The sequence below is a fragment of the Eupeodes corollae genome, chromosome 1, assembly GCF_945859685.1.
Source record: "Eupeodes corollae chromosome 1, idEupCoro1.1, whole genome shotgun sequence".
NCBI lineage: Eukaryota > Metazoa > Arthropoda > Insecta > Diptera > Syrphidae > Eupeodes > Eupeodes corollae.
Window position 1 is genome coordinate 49,970,377 of NC_079147.1, and position 20,765 is coordinate 49,991,141.

General features: G+C 34.5%; 1 protein-coding gene across 1 annotated transcript in view; it reads right to left on the reverse strand.

Annotated features, from left to right (window-relative positions):
• LOC129938486 (uncharacterized) overlaps positions 1–20,765 on the reverse strand; it is a 267,736-nt gene that overhangs the window by 75,304 nt on the left and 171,667 nt on the right. The window contains exons 3-4 of the mRNA XM_056046092.1: positions 3,520–4,145; positions 2,903–3,038 (exon numbers count right to left, since the gene is read on the reverse strand). Of these exons, the coding sequence (XP_055902067.1) occupies positions 2,903–3,038; positions 3,520–4,145 (762 nt within the window). The remainder of the gene's footprint in view (positions 1–2,902; positions 3,039–3,519; positions 4,146–20,765) is intronic.

Below are 20,765 nucleotides of genomic sequence, written 5' to 3' on the forward strand. Positions count from 1 at the left end.
TTACCCAAAATTGGATTTTCCGAATGGACCACCTAAGACGCAGCCGCGGTCAACATTTAAATGAAATTATGTTCAAAAAGTAAATGTCATGGACCAGTCTAACGTTTCAAATAAAGAATTGATGAGATTTTGCAAATTTTATGCGTTTTTTTTTTAAAGTTCTCAAGCTCTTAAAAAATCACCGTTTACAATAATTTTGTTTCGAATTTTAATTCGATATGGAATATATGTTCCAACTTTTCGTATGGCCAGTCTTACTCATGTAGGATTGAGTTTACCTTTGCACTTTCTCCAATAGTGAACATTATTATATTTTCAATAACTAGTCAAATATTCATTATTTCCTTGTATGTCAGCTTAAAAACAGGTTAACCTGGAAGATTATACGACTTCAAGAAAAATGTACTTAAAGTCCCACAAATCGTTCGATAAAAAATTGTCTATTGTGAAGTTATAACGATAAGCTCCCAACACAAAATTGCTTAGATGATGGGGCTATACATTTTAGTGGTACTTAACGAAAGGAAAGTAACTATATACATAATTGGGAAGTCAATAACATTTCGGAACTATCCATTAGATCTAGTTTAAAAATTGATTTCCGGGGCTATTAAAAAAAATCATAAAAAACAAAATAATGACCTGGTTTTTCAATCGGGTGTTTTATTTAGATATTGAAAAAACAAGTATTTTTATTTACAAATTTACAATGGAATATGGAAAACGATATCAGCCAAATGGCTGCGGTTGCACCAACATATTCTTTCTATAAAATTTTCCATAGACCAGTTTGTATCCAAGTATAAACTTCAGGGATTTCAGTTTAAGGGTTTGAATCGATAAAAATGTTTTTAAATTAATATGGTTGAAACAAAAACTTAGTACCACGAACAAGGTAGTGATATTGACTTTAAAAAAATGTTGGTATATTGATAATAACATGAAAAGATGTAAAAAAGGGTTTCTCAAACTAAAGCAATTTAAAATTGGCTAGCTAAAACAATTGCTTGAACCAAAACCGCAACCGACTTTAATTAAATGTTATATTATGCCTATATGTTTCAATGTATAGTTCTCAATTTGCATACATTCGAAAAAATGTAAACCAACTATTTTTGTATCAATCAAAACAACTAAAAAAAAGTTTTTTGACATCTCCTAAGATTTTCAAAAAATATCAAATTGACTAGGTTTCTACGAAAAATAAAAACCTTAAAAAAAGAGTACTAAAATTTGATTTTCGATCAAAATATCTTGGAAACAAAAACAAATATTGAAATTTAAAAAATACTATTATAAGGTTTAAGTTAATTTTTAGAAAAATACAATTAGATACTTTTTTAGACAAAACGAAAACCGTCTTAGTCACGTTAGACACATTTTTCAATTAATTTGCGAAACTTTTGGACTATCTATAGGCAGGTACAAATGGAAAGTTATAAGTGGGAAAGTACCCATCCTCCTTATTTTCACAAATTTGGTAAGTTTTGTTTAAGCCCAGTTTATTGTTTTCATTATTAGAGTCATCTCAAAAAATAAAAAGAAATGTTTAAATATGGAACGCTACGTCCGTATCAAAATGTGCTTAACATCTTCTTTAAACTCTTCTTACTTCATTTATTTAAAAAAAGCATTAAAAAGCACTTTCAGAGGAAACAAAACTTACATGTACAAAGGCAACAGGTAAGCTTTTTGTTCTTAAGTTTATTGCTCATACTTAAAAATGAGGTCCATTATATTGAGAGTGTACTGTACTTTATTTAATATTTTCCAACTTATACTTCAATTACAAGTAAACACGTACACGTACCATTAATATGTTCTTTTATCTCTTCTACAACCATTAATGTTATTGTAACTATTCCAGGAAACAACACACAAGTAAAACTCAAAGTACCATGGATTATTGTTATTATTATTATTATAAATGTAATCGAAAAATGATAGACCAAAATTTGAAACGGTGATTATCTAAATAGCTTAATAAATATATAAATAAATAAATTGCTGAGTCTTATAAGAATATTTTCGATATACCCTTTATTAATACCTTCCTGGCCACTCTGCCCTGCTATCAGATTATTATGTTAGACTTCATGATATAAGAACAAAAGAAAATCTTTTTATTGCTCAGGAATATTGAATACCTATACAACAACAAAAAAAAGAAGGACTTAAAAGAAAAGTACCCATTTCTATAATTGAAAAGCTCAAAGGATATAAAAGGAGAGTTTATGTTTAAAAGCTTTTTATTACTGTCTAGCCTGATGCACGAGTATAAAGAGCAATCGTCCATATTGTTTCCTTATTATTTAAATAGAATTTTATTTTATATTTTCTTATATATTTTCATTTATATGTACGTGAGTAAAAGAGTTCAACAACTATATGTGCACACTACACATATAAGTGTACATATATACTCCTAGTAATGTATGTATATGGACTTTAAACAACAAGTATGTCTATGATGTGAAAAAAAGAAAACAAAAATTAAACTGACATAAAATAAAAGGTAATTCCATGAAAGGATCTCCAGCCATTGTAATTGGATATGTGTTGTGTACATACTTTGACCCTTTCTAATTGCCATACCCTTAGTCTGGTTGATGGTCAAATATGTATATGTATATGGAAATACCTATAAATAAATATACATACTAAGTATAAGCCGATTAAACTGTCTTTTTGCTGTAGAAAAAATAAAAACTTAAATTGAAGGCGAACGAACCAACAACGAGCGCAACGAAAGGACGAATTTGTGTTCCTGTGTGTGTGTGGAATGGTGATTGTTATTGTCATTCAAATCCTTGTGCCAATTAATGGACTTTTCACATTCTTCCAAAATATACCTTCATAAAGCTATAAGACATATAAGTATACATATCTGTGAGATACTTACATACAATATCCATACGTCCTTCACCCTGGACAGATGAAAAGTTTGGTGCTTCGGCGGATACTTCACATCGATAGAGCCCAGTTGAATTGAGTGTCAATCCTCGCAGCAAGACTCGCCTGCTATCTGAGTGTTCGTCCTGAAATTACAAGGATTTGTTTTTTGGTTTTTTTCACAATTTTAATTGAAGTCATCCTGGGAATTGAAAAAGTGCTTAAATGTACACATACACGCATTCTCTTTGTTTTATATCCTTGCCTGCCGCATGTTGTGTCTGATTTGTGTATCATGTGCTTTAAAAGGGTCAATATGGGATGTGGTATGGTAGGTCTGGCTATAAGTGAGTATCTCTCTATCTCTGTCTTTACGAATACGAGTACATAATAGCATTGATCCTGATATCCTTGAGATTGGGATTGGGATTGTAATTGGGAAGGATGGATTATGCAAGGAGGTTTTTGGAGATAACATAAAAGATTGTATTTTCTCTTATACTGATGCGTATGCTAAGCTAATATTAAGTATACCAAAGGAACTGTTTTAAGCATCCGAGAAACTAAACTTAGTGTATTGGTAGCTATGCAGGAGCATAATCATCAGAATCACGTTTGAATACTTACAATAACACGTATTCCATCGACTGGGAAGCTCTGCTTTTGTGGATCAGATTTGGGAACGAACCGATAGAACTCCTCGTTATCCTTGTACCATTTGACAGCGTAAAGAGCTTCACCCTCATCACTGCGCTCGGCACTGTCGATCTCAATTCCCCCACTTCCACCGTTGTTATTTGACGTGCTTATGCCGTTGTTGTTGTTGTTGCTACTACTGCTGCCACTAAACGTATTGTGATGGTCCCGCAGGCGACTTGGCTCATCGTATATCCTGTAGGATGAGGATGAGGCTTGTGTCTGATATTGTTGCGGTTGCAGGGAATATTGTGGTTGCTGTTGTTGGTGGTATATTCGGCGATACTGATGGGTCCTTATTCGTCTGTATAAGCCGTCATCGGAATCCATATCGATGTACGTATCGCCTCCGTTGCCGCCGCCATTATTATTGGTACTGGTACCTCGGCCGCCATCATTATTGCTGCCGCTACTGCTGCCACTGTGTCTGAGATTACCATTCAGCATGTTGCTTCCATTCGGTCGGCTCAGTTCGTATTGACACTCAAGGAATGTGGATTCACCACGTAGCTTGTAGGCTGGTATTGAGACTTTCACTAAGCGGAGGCCCGCTAAACCTGCAAAAGAGAAATTTATATATGTATTCGTGTGTATACATTGATGTTGTATATTAAAGCGGCTTAATTAATTCCAGAGTGCAAAGTGATGTTGCTAAAGTTACTTCTGATAAAAAAAATATAAATCTGTATAGCTACTGTATGCGTATGTATAGGGTGGATAATTTAATAAAGGCATATATGGACATGAATGTTAAATTAACGACGCGTCTGGAATAAAACCACAAGAGTCTTATGGGTAGAATAGGTACCTAGATAGAGCTATGGCCTTTGGAATATCGAAGGATTTTTCTACTCGATGTTGTTGATTGAATTAAGCTGTCTGCATTGGCAGAAGAACGATAAGAATGGGCTTATGAAGGGATGTATAAATAAACTTAAATATAGATTAAACCAAGAAGTTGTTGGGTTATTGTTTATCGAAAAATAGGTAATACAATATAGGTAGTAGATGTAGACAGAGGAAGAATGATATTTGAACAAAATGTAAGGGAAAAAGGGAAAAAGTATTCAACTTTCATAAATATTAAGATGTTGAATTTTAATACAATCACAGGCAAAACTTAATGAACATCCAGATCAATCCTTAACTATTAATTCTTATAAGTTTTATTCTTTCACATGCTTCAAACTAATACAATAAATAAGAAATACCTATGTATGAATTATTAAATAAACAAATTTGAAAATAAAATTTCATGACAAAACCACTTTTAAAGAGTTTTCGAGTCTTAAGTCTATCAAAATTTCGATTCAGTTGTCGAACGAAAAAAGTTATATTTTTATTGACAATAAGTTTAAATGTCTCAAAAACTTGAAATTTTAATTGGCTTCAAAACTAACTTAGTCCATTTTAAATGCCATATCAACTGTAATTCCAGGAAGAAAAAGTTTTGGAAAAATTTGTTTCGAAGTTTGTTTTGAAGTTGATACGAAAATGTTTTATTTTTATATTATGAAAAATTCCAACAAAAAGTTACAGCGAACAACACGAACTTTCTTACCGCCATGGCTCATGGGTATTATCTATTATCAAGTATCAACGCCTGGCTCACAAGAACTTGGCCTTTGGCAGATAACATCATGGTGAATTGTGCGTCGTGATTTGGAGCCATACAAAATCCAACTAATACTGGATCTTGAATCAAACTACCATACGCACCGTCGCATCGTCGTTAAAAAAGCCCCAAAGGAAGTTGGAGTTCTCCAGAATAATCTACCGTCAACCAGATTTATTATATTGCGATAGACGCTAGACACATTTCCAGCATCATGGATATCCGAACTTTCCGAGGAGCTAACATATTCTCGGATCAATACCTCGTTTTCTCCAAGTTTGCACTTCGGGTTTACAGACCCAATGCAACACAGGAAGATGCTGAAAGAAGATACAACGTCGAACGGCTACAATCGCAAGAGTTCGCCAAATCTTTCTCCGACTAAGTTACAAGTAAACTTATTCGAAATTCTCTGCTGTCAACACAATGTATCGAGATCGAGAAAAAGTTGCAACATTCCCAAGATGCAATCGGAACATACGCCTCTTACGTGCTGGGTTTCAAGCAGCCACCAAAAGGAACCCCTGGTTTGATGAGGAATTTTGACAGGCAAATGCAGCCTAGAAACCAACATGCTGCATAGAAGTACGGGAGCTGCATAGAAGGACGAGAGATGCATAGAAGGACGAGAACTGCTCAAGAGCTCTATGAGCAGAAGAGGCGGGAGTAACACCGACTTCTCAGAAGGAAAAAGAGAGAGCATAAGAATCGTGCGGTCGAAGGTGTTGAGATGTTTAGAAGCAGTAATGAAGTTCGAATATTCTATGAGCAGTTGAAACGAAATTCAAAAGTACATAAACTTAGAACCGAAAGCTGCAAAGACGAAAGTGGAAGTGGAAGTCATAGTGGAACCGCAGTCAAATCTGAGGATATAAAAGGAATACTTCTGCAGACTGTTTAACGGCGACGACTACGGTGAGTTATGATTATATATTCAACGTAGGCGACGAAAGCCAACAATCCCGTCTTACCGCTGAAGTCTAACAAAGTCGCTGGCTTAAATCTGATCTCTTCGAAGCAGCTGCAGATATTTTGGTTAGGAGCATGCACCAACTTATCTGTAAGATATTGTCGGAAGAAAGAATGGTCTACTAAAAGAACCTAAGTATTGTTCGCCCGATCCTAAAAAAAGAGACCCTCTAAACAACACCAACTATAAAGGCATCAATCTATTTAACATCGCTTACAAAATCTTTTCTGCCGTAATATATAAACCATATCTTAAACAACCTGATTGGTCCTTATCAGTGTGTTTTTGGACCAGAAAAGTGCATGGTCGATCAAATATATACATAACGGCAGATCCTTAAAAAAATGCAACAACATCAAATCGACACCCACCATCTTTCCAACATTTTCAAAGCTGCATATGACAGAATCTATAGTTTATATAGCCATATCTAGTCTTGGCATCCCTGACAAACTCTTACCGTTGTGCATGATGACCATGGAAAATTCGCGATGTTCCAGAAAGGTTGGAAACAACTTAAAAGAACCTTTCGATGTCAAAAAAGGCTTCATTAGGGGCACTATCTTTCAAAAGTCGGTCTTATTACTTGCATCAGCGTGACATCAATGGGGCTTTCGTAAAAATGGGCTGACCGATTAATGAGGGCAAACCAAAGTACATGCTGTATTCAAGAAATGGCTTACAACACTGAGATCTTGGTCGATAGAAGTAACTTTGAGCTGGTCAAGGACTTCGTCTACTTAGTCTCCGTTATATACGTAGAAAACAACACCAGCTCTCAGATCAAACGAAGAATAACTCCTGCTAACCACTGTTTCTTTGGGCTAAGAAAGCAATTGAGTGGCATAGCCCTCTCTCGAGGCACTAAAGTGTTGCTTTATAAGACCCTTATCATCCTCGTCCTGCTTTACGGTGCAGGAGCATGGACCATGTCGGATGAAAGCCACTTGGTTTGTTTCGAGAGAAAAGTTCTTCGATTGATATAAGATCCCGAATGAATTGAAGGGAAGTTGAGAAGAAGATGGAACGACGAGGTTAATGGGCTGTTAAGCGACGTAGACTTGGCCAGAAGGGTAAAAGTCTAACGACTAAGATCCCTGGATCACGTAAATTGCATGAAACCAATGCTCATTCAACTTGGAGTGCGAAACTGGAGACATCTAGCTAGAGACCGAGCTAGATGGAGAAGTTTGTTGGGTACGGCCCTAGTTCGAACAAGACTGTAGCGCCACCTCAAGCAAGTAAATTTATAATTTTAATTGCTTAAATGACGGGTCCCTAGAATCTTAAGGTTTAAAATTAATTTAGATCAAAACAATTTTCATCATACAAGTAAAAGGTCACCTGCTTAATATGCATTCATTTAATCCCTATATGATAGATAGCTGTGGTTTTAAGGATTAAGTCGTCTCGATTCCTGCAAATCAAAATTTAAACCCGAAAATTAAATACAAATAAAGCAGAATTTTGATCCATATTCTTCAACATCATCCATTGAAACTATATTAAGTCTTTGATTTATTGGTTTAGCCTCAAATGTGTACAAACCTATTGTTGAATAAATTATGGTTGCTTAGTGCTAAGCTGTGTGATGAATTTTGGTAACTTAAGAATATAGGCAAACATAATAAATTATCCCTTTGATTGTGCTTTTCACAGATATTTTTAACCCTTGGTTATCTACCCCCTCTCTAAGACCCTGCACAATTTTAAAATCAAACAATTTTTCACTTTTTTTTCGTCATTATGAACAAAAGCCAAAATTCGTCCTTTCTTTCCACTTTTATATTCCTAAGTGAGGTAATTTCAAAAGCTACCTCATCAAGAGAGGTACATAAATAAATACCTACCCACCGAAAGGAAGTACGACATATCGTATATACAATATAACAAAATAAAATAATAATGGTTTCCTTAAGATAACAACGGATCATTGCCACAATTCGGTACTTAGGGCAATCGGATAATAATTAATCATCCAGTTCGTTCTTTCGGTCGTTCGGTGGGGGTGAGTCGTTGGTTCTAGGGTAGTTCTCTACTTCACAAAAATATAGGGAACTAGCAACTCTTACAAATGCCCATAATTGATCCCATTCCATCAGCCTATAATGTGACCATTTTATCCCACTATAGCAACAATAACAACGAAAAAAAGCTCATTTTCACTCTACTTTCAAAACACAAAAGGCAAAAATACTCATTCCCGTATATTCCTGTCTGTCCAACAAAAACAACAACATCAATACATTATTAAGGAAAAAACCACCTTAACAAAAGTCAAAATATATTTTGCACAACTTAGGAACCTTGTGTACGAGTTTAAGGAAGGTACCTATCCGCATTGCCTTTACTTTTGGGTTTTGCTGATTCTTTGCTTTGAGAGAATCCATAATTCACCAGAATCTACACAATAAAAATGGTTCAAATCCATAGAATTCTTAATCAAGGTGATACCCCGCAGCCTTGGGGTATACACAAAGTATAATATGTCGGGTAAGGTACCCATGGAAATATAATACCTCCAACCCTGTATAATCATGAGTATGGCTCTTCCAGAGCTCTCTCTAGCCTATGTATCGGTATAGTAACTTCTCCGTCGTAACTGCCTATTTTCTTATCTCACCCAGAGCCAAGAAAAATAATGTTGTATTCATTTCGATAAAAATCTCAGTTTCAAAAACAGCTAACAACGTTTAAAAAATTTCTATAGAAAGCAAAGCAAGAAGTGGTAACGACAACCCATGACAATGCCCCCATTTTTTGGGATAGATGATGTTTCTCTTCTCTTGTTGCTGTTGTTGTTGTTGTTATTTTTGTTTTCATTTTCAGTGAGTTGGGAAATCATTTTTTGAAATGCCAAAAGCAATTTTTGTGAAAATGTTTTTCATTCTTCTAATTTTCTTTATTTTTTTTTCATACATATGTAAAGGACGAACAACGCTTCCTTACTCATATTATGTGTGCCTCAATACTCCTTGGTACCTTCTATTTCTATAGCCCTAGTAACAAGCTTGTAACGATATTGCTGCTTTGGTGCTCTTATATTATAGGAAAGGTAGGTAAGGTACTGATGTTGATGAGGCCATGACACATTCAAAGCAATTCAATTCATTAAAATTGGAGCAACTTAGGTGAAGCTGAAGAAACATCTATACCCACAGACTAGGCCTTATACCTTTCACTATACGCTACCCACAGACATATTATACATGATATTATATTCTTTGGAACGGAATCATTCGATTGGAATCCAGATTCGGTTTTGGTCGATGGTGGCGACGCATGGTGGCAGCGGTAGTGGCAGTGGCAGGCGTCTCTCCTGAGGCCCCAAAACGTTAAGGATATTAGATCGTTTGGTTTGCCACATTGTGTGGTAATGATATGGCAGGGCATATACGTATGCAATGTATCTACATATGTACGGTGGTCTGAGGAAAATCAGGTGGTAAATATAATATGTAAGCCTATACGTGTATGTTAATAACATTAGGGCTCTGATAAATATTTAAAGCACAAAGGTATCAAAATTGAATTTTCGGCTGATGTTATGTGTAATTTTTTTTATTTTTTTGTCTCTGTCCTTGAGATGGAAGACAGTATTGATTTGAGATTTGAAATGAATTAAATTTAATTTAATTTTTGAAAGTGAACTCGTGGAGAACTCCATTATTGAATTCTAAAAATTCTTAACCAAGTGGAAAACTCATAAAAGTAAAACAAGATACACATTATAGGAATCAGAGAATTATATGAGTTCCCAACGTTCTTTGTTTTTCCTCAAGTGTTAAGTGTTCATTCAAACATTTTGTGCATTTTTCTTCAAAGCATTTTTATTATTTTGCAAATTAAAGTTCGAAAAATAATATTGGTATGATGTTTTCAACTTCCCTTTAGTCAAAGAGTTATAAAACAGATACAATTATTCACCTTTTAAGCAGGGTAATACTTTTATCCTAAATGCTTCAGGCTTTGAAGAACAATAAAATGCGCAATCTTTTGAAGTTTTTATACATTTTTGAATTGCCCAAAGCAAGAAAAGAAGTCAATCCTAAAAAATCAGCTGTTCAAATCATTTTATATTTTTTGTACATTGTTAATGAATTCGGCTTGATTAATGATTCAAACTTCCGACCTAAGTCCAGAAATAGCTGCATGTGACGGATAATTTTTTAAAATATTTCCAAATTACAGCTTTTCTAAAAAACAGTTTGTACCAATTTAAGTAGCATTTTAAGCTACAATGGGCTCTCAACAGCTTCAAACCATTTAAATCTGCAGGACCATACGAATAATACCAGCCGAATTACAAAAGACTTCTGATATAATTGCACCAATCCTTGAGGCAATTTTTACCAGCTGTCTTTACCTGGTCCATGTTCCCTCGGCATGGAGAGAAGTTAAAGTTGTTTTTATACCTAAAGCAGGTAAATGCTTCCAGGTAAATGTTTAAGAATTACGACTATCATCATTCCTTCTTAAGACCCTGGAAAGATTGATTGATCTCTATTTAAGGGCACGTATCGATACAAGACTTCTGTCTTCGTCTCAACATGCCTACTGTAAAGGTAAATCGGTTGAAACAGCGTTACACACTTTGGTACGCACCATCGAATATTCCCTCCATCATAAAGAGTTCACTATGGTTGCTTTCCTTGACATCGAAGGTGCCTTTAACAACGTGGACACATCTGCAATCACTTCTGCACTAACATCTCTAAATGTAGAAAGTTCACTTCGGGAGTTAATTCATTTAATGCTTACTAGCAGAATAATTAACTCAAAACTGGCAACTTCTAGTAGACGATTCGTAAGTAGAGTGACACCGCAAGGTGGTGTTCTAACCCCTCTCCTCTGGAACGTAGTGGTGAATGAAATCCTAACTAGTCTGGATGCGGGGGGTTTCAGAGCGATAGCCTATGCGGACGACGTTGCTATATAAGTTGCAGGAAAGCATCTTAACATCCTAAAAAAACTCTTACAAAATGCCTTGGACGGACTAATACTTCGGGCTGATCGGTGTGGACTGGGTGTTGAACTGTTAACCCACACAAAACCGATCTGGTCTTATTTTCGAGGAGATACAAAATTCCATTTGCAAACCCTCCCTATATTAAAGGAATCCAATTAAAATTCTCACCCGAGGCTAAATACCTAGGTCTTGTCCTAGACAAAAAACGGAAAAACAACGTACAGGAAAGAGTAAAAAAAGCTACTATAGCTCTCTTTTCTTGAAAAAAAGCTATTGGTAATAAATGGGGTTTACAACCCAGAATCACGCATTGGCTATACACATCGGTAAACAGACCGATTTTATCGTACGGGTTGGCAGTATGGTGGACTGCTTTAGAGAAAGGTATAAACAGGGATATGCTAAATAAAGTCAAACGTTCAGCTTGCCTATGTATAAGTGAATCGCTTCGCACGAACCCGTCTGCGGCACTAGACACCTTGCTCTACCTTACACCTCTTGACATATTTAGCAAACAAATAGCTGCAAGCTCTGCTATTCGCTACAAAGCTTCTTCGCAGTGGACTAACAACATTGACGACCATAATTCTAAGGTACTTAGAATCAATTCCAAAGCACACAGACTACACCATCCCCCAACTGCATTTCAACAGAAACTTCCAGATTTCTATACCTCCCAGATCTTTTTGGGAGGATAGGTCATTCCATTTTTACACAGATCAGATGGGTCAAAAACAAAAGAAGGAGTTGGTGGAGGTGTGTACTCTGAACGACTGAAATTAAGTCTCTCATTCCGCCATCCCAATCATTGTAACGGGTTCCAGGCGGAACTTTTGGTGATAAAAAAAGTCTTGTCTTGGCTCAAAGAAAAAGTGATATCAAGAGCTGATATACGTATTTTCTCTGATAGCCAGGTCTCTATCAAATCTGTGGACTCTGTCTCTACAAACTCTATAACAGTCCGTAACTGTCGATCATCTCTACTGATGGCGCAACAGTTTAATATTCACCTTTGCTGGGTGCCGGGCCATAGAGACATTCCAGGCAACTGTTAGGTAGATGAACTCGCCAGGAACGGTACAGTACAGCCCATCCTGCCACGTTTGGCAAGTACTGGCATACCAATCGCTACTTGTAAACTGTTGCTAATGCAAGACGCTGTGAGGAGGGCAGGTACCAGGTGGAACAACATCACCACGTGTCAAGTCACAAAAAACATCTGGCCAACACTGGATTTAAAACGATCAAGGTGCTTGCTCTCTAAGCAGATCGCATATAAGCTCGATAATAGGTGTCATAACCGGACACTGTCTAATAGAAAAGCACGCCACGAGACTAGGCGTATTCTCAAATGACTTTTGCAGAAGCTGTATGGACGAGGAAGAGGAAGAAACTGTTCTTCATCTTCTCTGCACATGCCCTGCTCTAGCTCGAAAACGGAAGAATTACCTAGGAGACTTCTTCTTTAACGGTCTAAACGATATAAACCATATCGGTATAATCAGCCTCTCACCTTTCGTAAAGGACTCAAGCTGGTTCCATTGAGCTTAGGAGGAAGCCTCAAGATTCCTGTGGTATCAAAATGGGCCATTAAACTGGCCTAAGTGTATCCGTTTCCATCATGGGCAGCCACTATAACCTTACCTAAGCTAACCTTATGCATTTTGATTTTATTCAGAAACCAAAAAATAATTCTTTACTTCTTTATTCTCTTTGTACAAATAATGTAGAAATGTTGTTCATATTCAAAGATAAAAATACGGATATCTCACAGATAAGGTGCTGATATCCTGCAGCTATATACAAAACACCCTTTTCATTATTCTTTAAAACAGTTTTCACCTTAAGCTAAATATTTAATACCACAACAAACAAAGTAAGTGTGTTATTATAACAATTATTTTTAAACGCGACTTACGGTAAATTTAATGGAATTCCAATGTTTACCCCCAAAGCACGTGTGTGTTAGTTAAAAACATTTAAGGAATTATTTTGCCCCAAGCATTTCTATTGTTCACATTTTTTCACCTACATTGTTCAACTTCCCTATTTTGACCATAATACTATTTGTATATCGATTTGTTAATGGCTTGTAAAAATAAACATACCTATTAACAGATCCTCATTAATTTGAACGTATCTAAGGATAATTATCATTTTTTAAAGTAAAATCTACAAAATTATTGACAGTTACCACATTCTAAGAAAAAAAGACTAATTATTTTCACATTTTGATGCAGGAGAAAGACTGAAAAAAATTAGATAAATTGGGATAATTTTTTGAGATCTTCTAGGTATGATTGTGTAGACAATTCAGTTTACTAATGCAATATCCTTTAAGTTACCTTTTTACATTAAACTAAATCTTTTTACCACTTTTGTATGAATAAAAAGAAAATTAGAAAACATTAAATTTTGCAGATTTATTAAAATATATTATTTGTATCGAAAATTGTCCAATTAAATTTATATGCATAGACGGAAAGCTTGTTGATAATCACATTTGTCTATCATAAATATGACATTTAATTACCACCCCATCCGATTACATCAAAACTTTTTGAGAATGACACAAACATCTATTTCACAAAAAGTTAAACATTTTTTGTAGCAAAGTTTAATTGTTTTAAACTCTGAGACTTTCTATTTTATTTTTGGAAAAATGCAAAAGTATATAAATTGTAGACTTAGGTTCTTCTGAAGAAGCATTTCTTTAAATTTGTGTAAGAGCTTTGTGTGATAGGCATACTAACGAGTTGGAAATAGAGACAATCTTTTTTTAAGATTGTGAATCTTTACGCACTAAAACTCCAAAATTTAGTAATCAAAACCTTACATATTCGTGCGTTTTCGAACTTTTTATCTGATACGAGTAATTGAATTTAAAAATCACTAGTGTTTTCAGTTACGATAATATGATAATTGCAGTCGTTAATTGGATGAATCTTTATGTGAAAAAATAGAAGTAAAAGTCATAAATTCTTCAGGAACTTTGACTGGTCACTATGCTTTCTCGATAGTGACGTTCATTTTCAGAGCAAATGTGGTTACAAATTTGGTGCTTTGTAGAATGATGTAGTTTATCTTGAATTTCCGTTGTAATAGAGCTTACTGCACTAAGGAAAACCGGAATAAATTTAAATAAGCCAGAAAGATCTGCAGAGGTCATATTCGACGAAACAAATTTTTGCATCACCAGAAATCACAGAATAAAAGTACTACATTGTCCCTAAGTACAAATTTATGGTCATTTGTTAAAAACACAATTTCATCCTCGGTTCCAAACCTTGTTCACAATTACACTTCCTATTTAAGATCAAATGATAAAGCCAATTTGTTGCAGAACAATTTGCTGTGAATTGACGCTACTAGAGAGTCTCATGAGTCCTTCTGTTCAAGAGCGCAAACGATTTCGTGGGAAGAATCTTCTTTTGCACTCAGTTCAATTTCAAGAATACTGAAATACCTTGACATACACAAATCCACTATCGTGGGAAAAATCCCATTATTGTTCTGAAGAGGTGTTTTTCAATGCTGGCAAAAGCATCTGTACAATCTACTCTACAGGCCTCTTTTCGAGTAGATGGAAAACTGCATTTGTCCAGCCCGTCTCCAAAAAGACGAATCCTCCTCATCTCATAGTCCAATTGCACTTACGATTCTTCTTTCTTAGGTCAAGGAATCCTTAAATATCAGATTAATAAATATCTTGAAGTTTTTGTAGCAATAGGTCCACTGGTGATCTCATTTGAAGTTTAGCACAAGGCTCTTTTATCGAAAATGCGTGCTTTTGGTATTAACGAATCTCTCTTTCTTTGGATTAGAGACTACGTTTCAAACCATTCAGTACAAGTTATATTGGATATTATTTATTCTGAAACACCGTTTTGTTTCCGATTCACTTCCTCACATTCATAAACGAATATTGCCACTTCCAAAATCCAAAAAAAGATAATATCTTTAGTAGGGTGATTCATTTCCGCAAACAAATTTTTTTTCTCGGCGCTCAAGCAAAATATTAATCTACCTGTAGAAAAAAAAATGTTCACCAAGGTAGAGCTCTTAATATCAATTTTAAGTACTTGCAGTTTAAATTTAAAGTTTTCCCATTTAAATTACATGTACAAAAAATATTTTTTTTTCAAATTTCTAATGCTCGCCCGCTTTTTACAATATTGTGAATCGGTTTTATGAACCTTATAAGGAATTTCACGCTCTTTAAAATTGTCTTTATGTTTTTTTGTATAACTCGTAGTGGTTCGCCAAAAGGAGTCATCAAAGTTCAATTTTTTGAATGAACATTTTTGTTTGCAATTTTTTTCAACAATTCGCAAAAAATATTGAAAAAAAAGAGCTGAATCGTAAAAAAAAGTCGTTTCGGTGTCGTAGAAATTCCAATTCTATTCCACATAGCCTCTAATTCATTGACAGCTTCGGTAGTACTATCGCGTATAGTTAATTTTAAAGTCGAATGTTTATACATAAATAAATTAATAACGTCACAGTAAGTAATTAATTTGTGTTTATTTAATTCTTTAATTTGAAAACCTATCAAATAGTTATGTGTTCTATTACCAATTACTTCAGTCATATTGCCAAAAAATAGGTTAGAAGGTTTAAAAAATGTAATTAGATACACTGAAGAATATTAAGGAACAATTAAAATAGTACACTATTAAACACAAGTAACGGCAGAAATTTTATATTATGATAGTAATTTGAATAAAGTTTATTGAAAACTTGGTTTATTTTGTTAGAATATTAGCGTTACTTTGTTTTCGGACTAATCACTTAATACAACAAACAATACATTTTGGGGTTAAGTATAACATAAAGCATCAAACCCGTTTACAAAGACAATAGAGTCGCTAACGTCATACTAATTAAGTAGAGCAATCATAAAATTGTAACAAATGCTTTCCCAATCAAATAATTATCATTATTTTTTTACTTTTGTTAGAATATGCCATCACAATATTATTTAATGCAATTATTCAAATAGCAATTTCTACTTATACAACATTGAAGCAAATAAAGTTGACAATAAAAACAATTTCGTTAATTTAAGAATTTTGCTCAAAAAATTGAATAACCTTCATTTATATTTGTTGCTATATAACGGGAATGTTGAAAAATTGCAGAATCTAAGTTGCAATTGTATATTTGTTGTTTTTTTATGAATTGATGTGATATGTTTATATTTATTTTTAGTCAGAAATCATAATAACTCTGGAAAAGTTATTGTTGTAGAGAATTATAGTAAATAGAAAGATAGTAAATAAGAAAAATTAATTTAAATAGCATAATTGGTTAATGTTTATCAATTACTTACGTTTTAAGATACAAAAATGGACGTAAATTCATCAAATATTTGTTAAAAGACTTTTTTTTACGATTCAGCTCTTTTTTTCACTATTTTTTGCGAATTGTTGAAAAAAATTGCAAACAAAAATGTTCATTCAAAAAATTGAACTTTGATGACTCCTACTGGCGAAGCACTACGAGTTACACAAAAAAACATGAAGACAATTTTAAAGAGCGTGAAATTCCTTATAAGGTTCATAAAACCGATTCACAATATTGTAAAAAGCGGGCGAGCATTAGAAATTTGAAAAAAAAAAATATTTTTTTTACATGTATTTTAAATGGGAAAACTTTAAATTTAAACTGCAAGTACTTAAAATTGATATTAAGAGCTCTACCTTGGTGAACATTTTTTTTCTACAGGTAGATTAATATTTTGCTTGAGCGCCGAGAAAAAAATTGTTTTTTGCGGAAATGAATCACCCTAATCTTTAGTCAATATGATAAACTTTATAAGTGTGAAGATATAATTCATCAGTAAGATGATTGATTTACCTATATAATGAATAATCATAAGAAAGTTGGGGTATTAAAAAAAACAATACCTCGTTCTAGCCAAGGTACGGCTACGGATATGGATATCCTGATCCAAGCCAAAACAAGGGAGTACTGTGAGAAGTTTTGACGTAAGACAGCCACAATCACAAGTCCTTTTCCGATCGATTCTCTAATAACCTCTCAATGAGTCCTATGCCGCCTGCAATAAGCATTGACAATCAGTGGAAAAATTGCCTTGCAGCCATCAGAGATGCCGCCTCCGAAGTTCTTAGTTTCACACGATCACCATAGGCATACAAAACGTCGCTGTACAGAAGGACCAGAGCTGCTCGCGTGCTCTACGAGCAGAAGAGGAGAGAGGAACACCTGCTTCTTAGATGGAATAAAAGAAAGCTGAGAAGCACGTGATCGAAGAGATAGAGGGATGTCACAACAGGAATGAGGTTTGCAAGTCTTACCGAAAGGTAAAAAAACCTCCAAAGGGTACCAGCCACGAACCGATGCCTATAAAGACGATCAGGGGAACATCGTAGTAGAACGGCAGTATGTAAAAGACTACTTCTCCAAATTATATAACGGCGATGACGCACCGAATTCCTCTGTAAGGGAGATAAAACCACTCAACCTAGGCGAAGCAGATCAACAATTCCGCCTACCCGACCTATACAAAGTGAAGATAACTATATCCAAACTGAAGTCAAACAAAGCTGATCGAGCTGACGGCGTCGCCACCGAACTATTTGAAGCAGTAGACGATGATTTGGTAAGGATCATGCACCAACTCATCTGCAAAATATGGTCGGAAGAAAGCATGCCCGATAAGTGGAATCTCAGCATAGTTTGTCCAATACATAAAAAAGGAGGCCCTCTAAATTGCGCCAACTACAGAGGCATAAGTCTCCTTAACATTGCATATAAGATCTTCTCTGCCGAATTATGTGAACGTCGGAAGCCGACCGCCAACAACCTGATTGGTCCTTATCAGTGTGGCTTCAGACCAGGAAAGTCTACTATCAACCATATATACACACTACGGCAGATCTTGGAAAAAACCCAGGAACTAAAAATCGATACCCACCACCTCTTTATCCATTTTAAAGCCGTGTATGACAGCATCTATAGGGAAGAGCTCTACAAAACGATGTTTAGTTTTGGCATCCCTGTCAAACTTATCCGTTTGTGCAGAATGACGATGGAGAATGCACGCTGCTCTATCAAGGTCGGAAAAGATCTTACCGATGCATTTGTTGTCAAAAAAGGTTTTAGACGAGGCGATGCACTGTCATGCGACTTCTTCAACATCGTTCTAGAAAGAAATGTGCTACACTCAACCGTCAACACTACAGGCACAATTTTCCAAAGGTCCATCCAATTACTCGGATACGCAGATGATATTGATATAATTGGAAGATTAAAGCGTGATGTCAGTGGAGCGTTTTTGAGCATTACGACGGAAGCGAAGAAGATGGGTTTAGTGGTCAATGAGGGCAAAACCAAGTATATGCTGTCATCAAAAAAGGACACTGAACAACTACGTCTTGGACAAAACGTCACCATGGACAGCTTAAACTTTGAGGTAGTTAAGGACTTTGTCTTCAAACTTGCGAAACCGGAGATAGCTAGCTAGGGAGCGAGCTGGGTGGAGACGCATGTTGGTTGAGGCCCAGGTCCGCCCCGGTCTGTAGCGCCACCTTAAGTAAGTAATTGTTGGTTAAAAAGTTGATGAAATAAATGGCTGTAAAGTTAGTAACGTCAAAAATTATTTTTTTTTTCTCGTCTTTTTGGTTGGGATGCTACCCGCACGCTGATAACTCGCCATCCCGTCTGTCGAATTGTTTTTGCTTAAAAGTTTGTAGGGTTTCGAGTTGTGTTAAAAAAGTTGTCACTTGAATTATTCTTAAAAATTTAAAAACTAATAACAATATTTTGCATATAATGAAATAGTTTTATTTCAAAATAGAGTTTCGTTAACGAGATTTTAAGTTGAAAACCAATTTTTACCAATTTTAATAGCATTTCTTAAAGTTTTTATTTCTTATATAAACAAATACAAATTGGATGAATGAAATTAATTTGAAGTCAATATCTTCTATTGTTCGCGAGATATCGAGACTGTCAAATCGATTTTTCTCAAGATTTTATAGAATGTTGACAACAATATTTTTTAAAGATAAAAGTAGTTAAAGCCAATATCTCAAAGTTTTGAAAAGATATTAAAGTAGAAAATACATTTTTACGAACTTTTATCCATTTTTTGTTTAGTCTTTTATTTGTTGTTTTAAAAAATCTGTCGATTCGATTTTTCGCACAATGTTTCCGAATATTGAAAACAATATTTCTTATAAGATAAAATAAATTTGAAGCCATAATCTCAAGTTTTTGAAAAGATATTTCAATTTTTAACAACTTTTGTTAATTTTTGTTTAGGTTTTTATTTTTTATAAAAAGCTATCATTTTGATTTTTTTCAAAATGTTCCATATGCTAAAAACTTTATTTTTCGTTGCAAAAAATTATTTAAGAGACGAACTGTGAATCGTATGAATCCGTGAATCGTATTTTTTTCAAAAATATACTTGGTATCACGTTACAATATATTATATAAAATTTAATTCAAGTCTCATTTTTTGTTCTTGAGATATATTATAATGTTAACCTTTTTTTTAAACTGCTATTTAAAAAAAAAACCACTCACTTATTTGTCTTGAGAGTCCTTTCTGTATTATTATCTGTATAGCAACATTTATTTGAAGTCGACATTTCTTCAACGTTTTCAAATCAACAAATCGAACCGATTACAATATCTTTCTATGGGAAGTTCAAAATTATCAGAAAATAAGAAACGTTGTAAATAAAAAATGGTTTTGGCGTTCTTTCATTTTCTGTAATATTTTCTGCAACCCTTCAGTACTTCTTGAATATGTTAGAAACAGAAGTCTCAAAGTACTAATTCGCAGGTCTATTTTAACCACATTCTAACACAACATTCAAAACCAAATTGCATTTTAACATCAGCAAAGTATATTTTTTATAACATCGATTGACAGTATTGAAAAAATTAACACCACATTGCTCTTGAAAAAAGCTAAAAAATACCTTTAAAATAAAATTACAATTTTCAACAAATTTTACACACACTTATTTGCCCTCCCTTAAGAGCAAACAAGTACAATTTTCTACCAAAGTTCATCTTTGAGCAAATGCTTCTAAACTGAAAGTCTAACTTTCTTAAGCTATAAATACTGATTAGAAGATGAAAAACCAAAATCTATAAAATTCTTGTTGTGTATTTTCTTTTTGTGGATATGTTTGGCTTCACATTTGATTTGATCCCATTAAATGTTAATCAGTGTGCCTGTGCTCTTCCCTTCCTTCCTCGTGTCGTCACTCGGTGGCATCTTCAAACTTTTCTCATGTCGATTACCGTATACAAATTTATCCTAAGCACTTCAAGTCAAGTGTGCGGATGAACATTACACTGTAACTGAAACTTAGAACTCAGAACGCACAGTAAAAGTCTTCGAATAACAATCCTGACACTCAAACTCGTTATGTGGTGTTAAATTCTCATTTTATTGTTTGTGTGATTCCACTTTACCATCAGGAAATCATTTTCCAACGGTATATGTACTACATTGTCATTTTTGTAACAATAACAGAGCAACGTGTAGTTTAGTTTAGTGTAACTGTTAGTAGGAATATAGGTAGATGTCTTATAAGAAGAGATGATTCTCAAATTCTGTAATTTTACCTATGTACCAA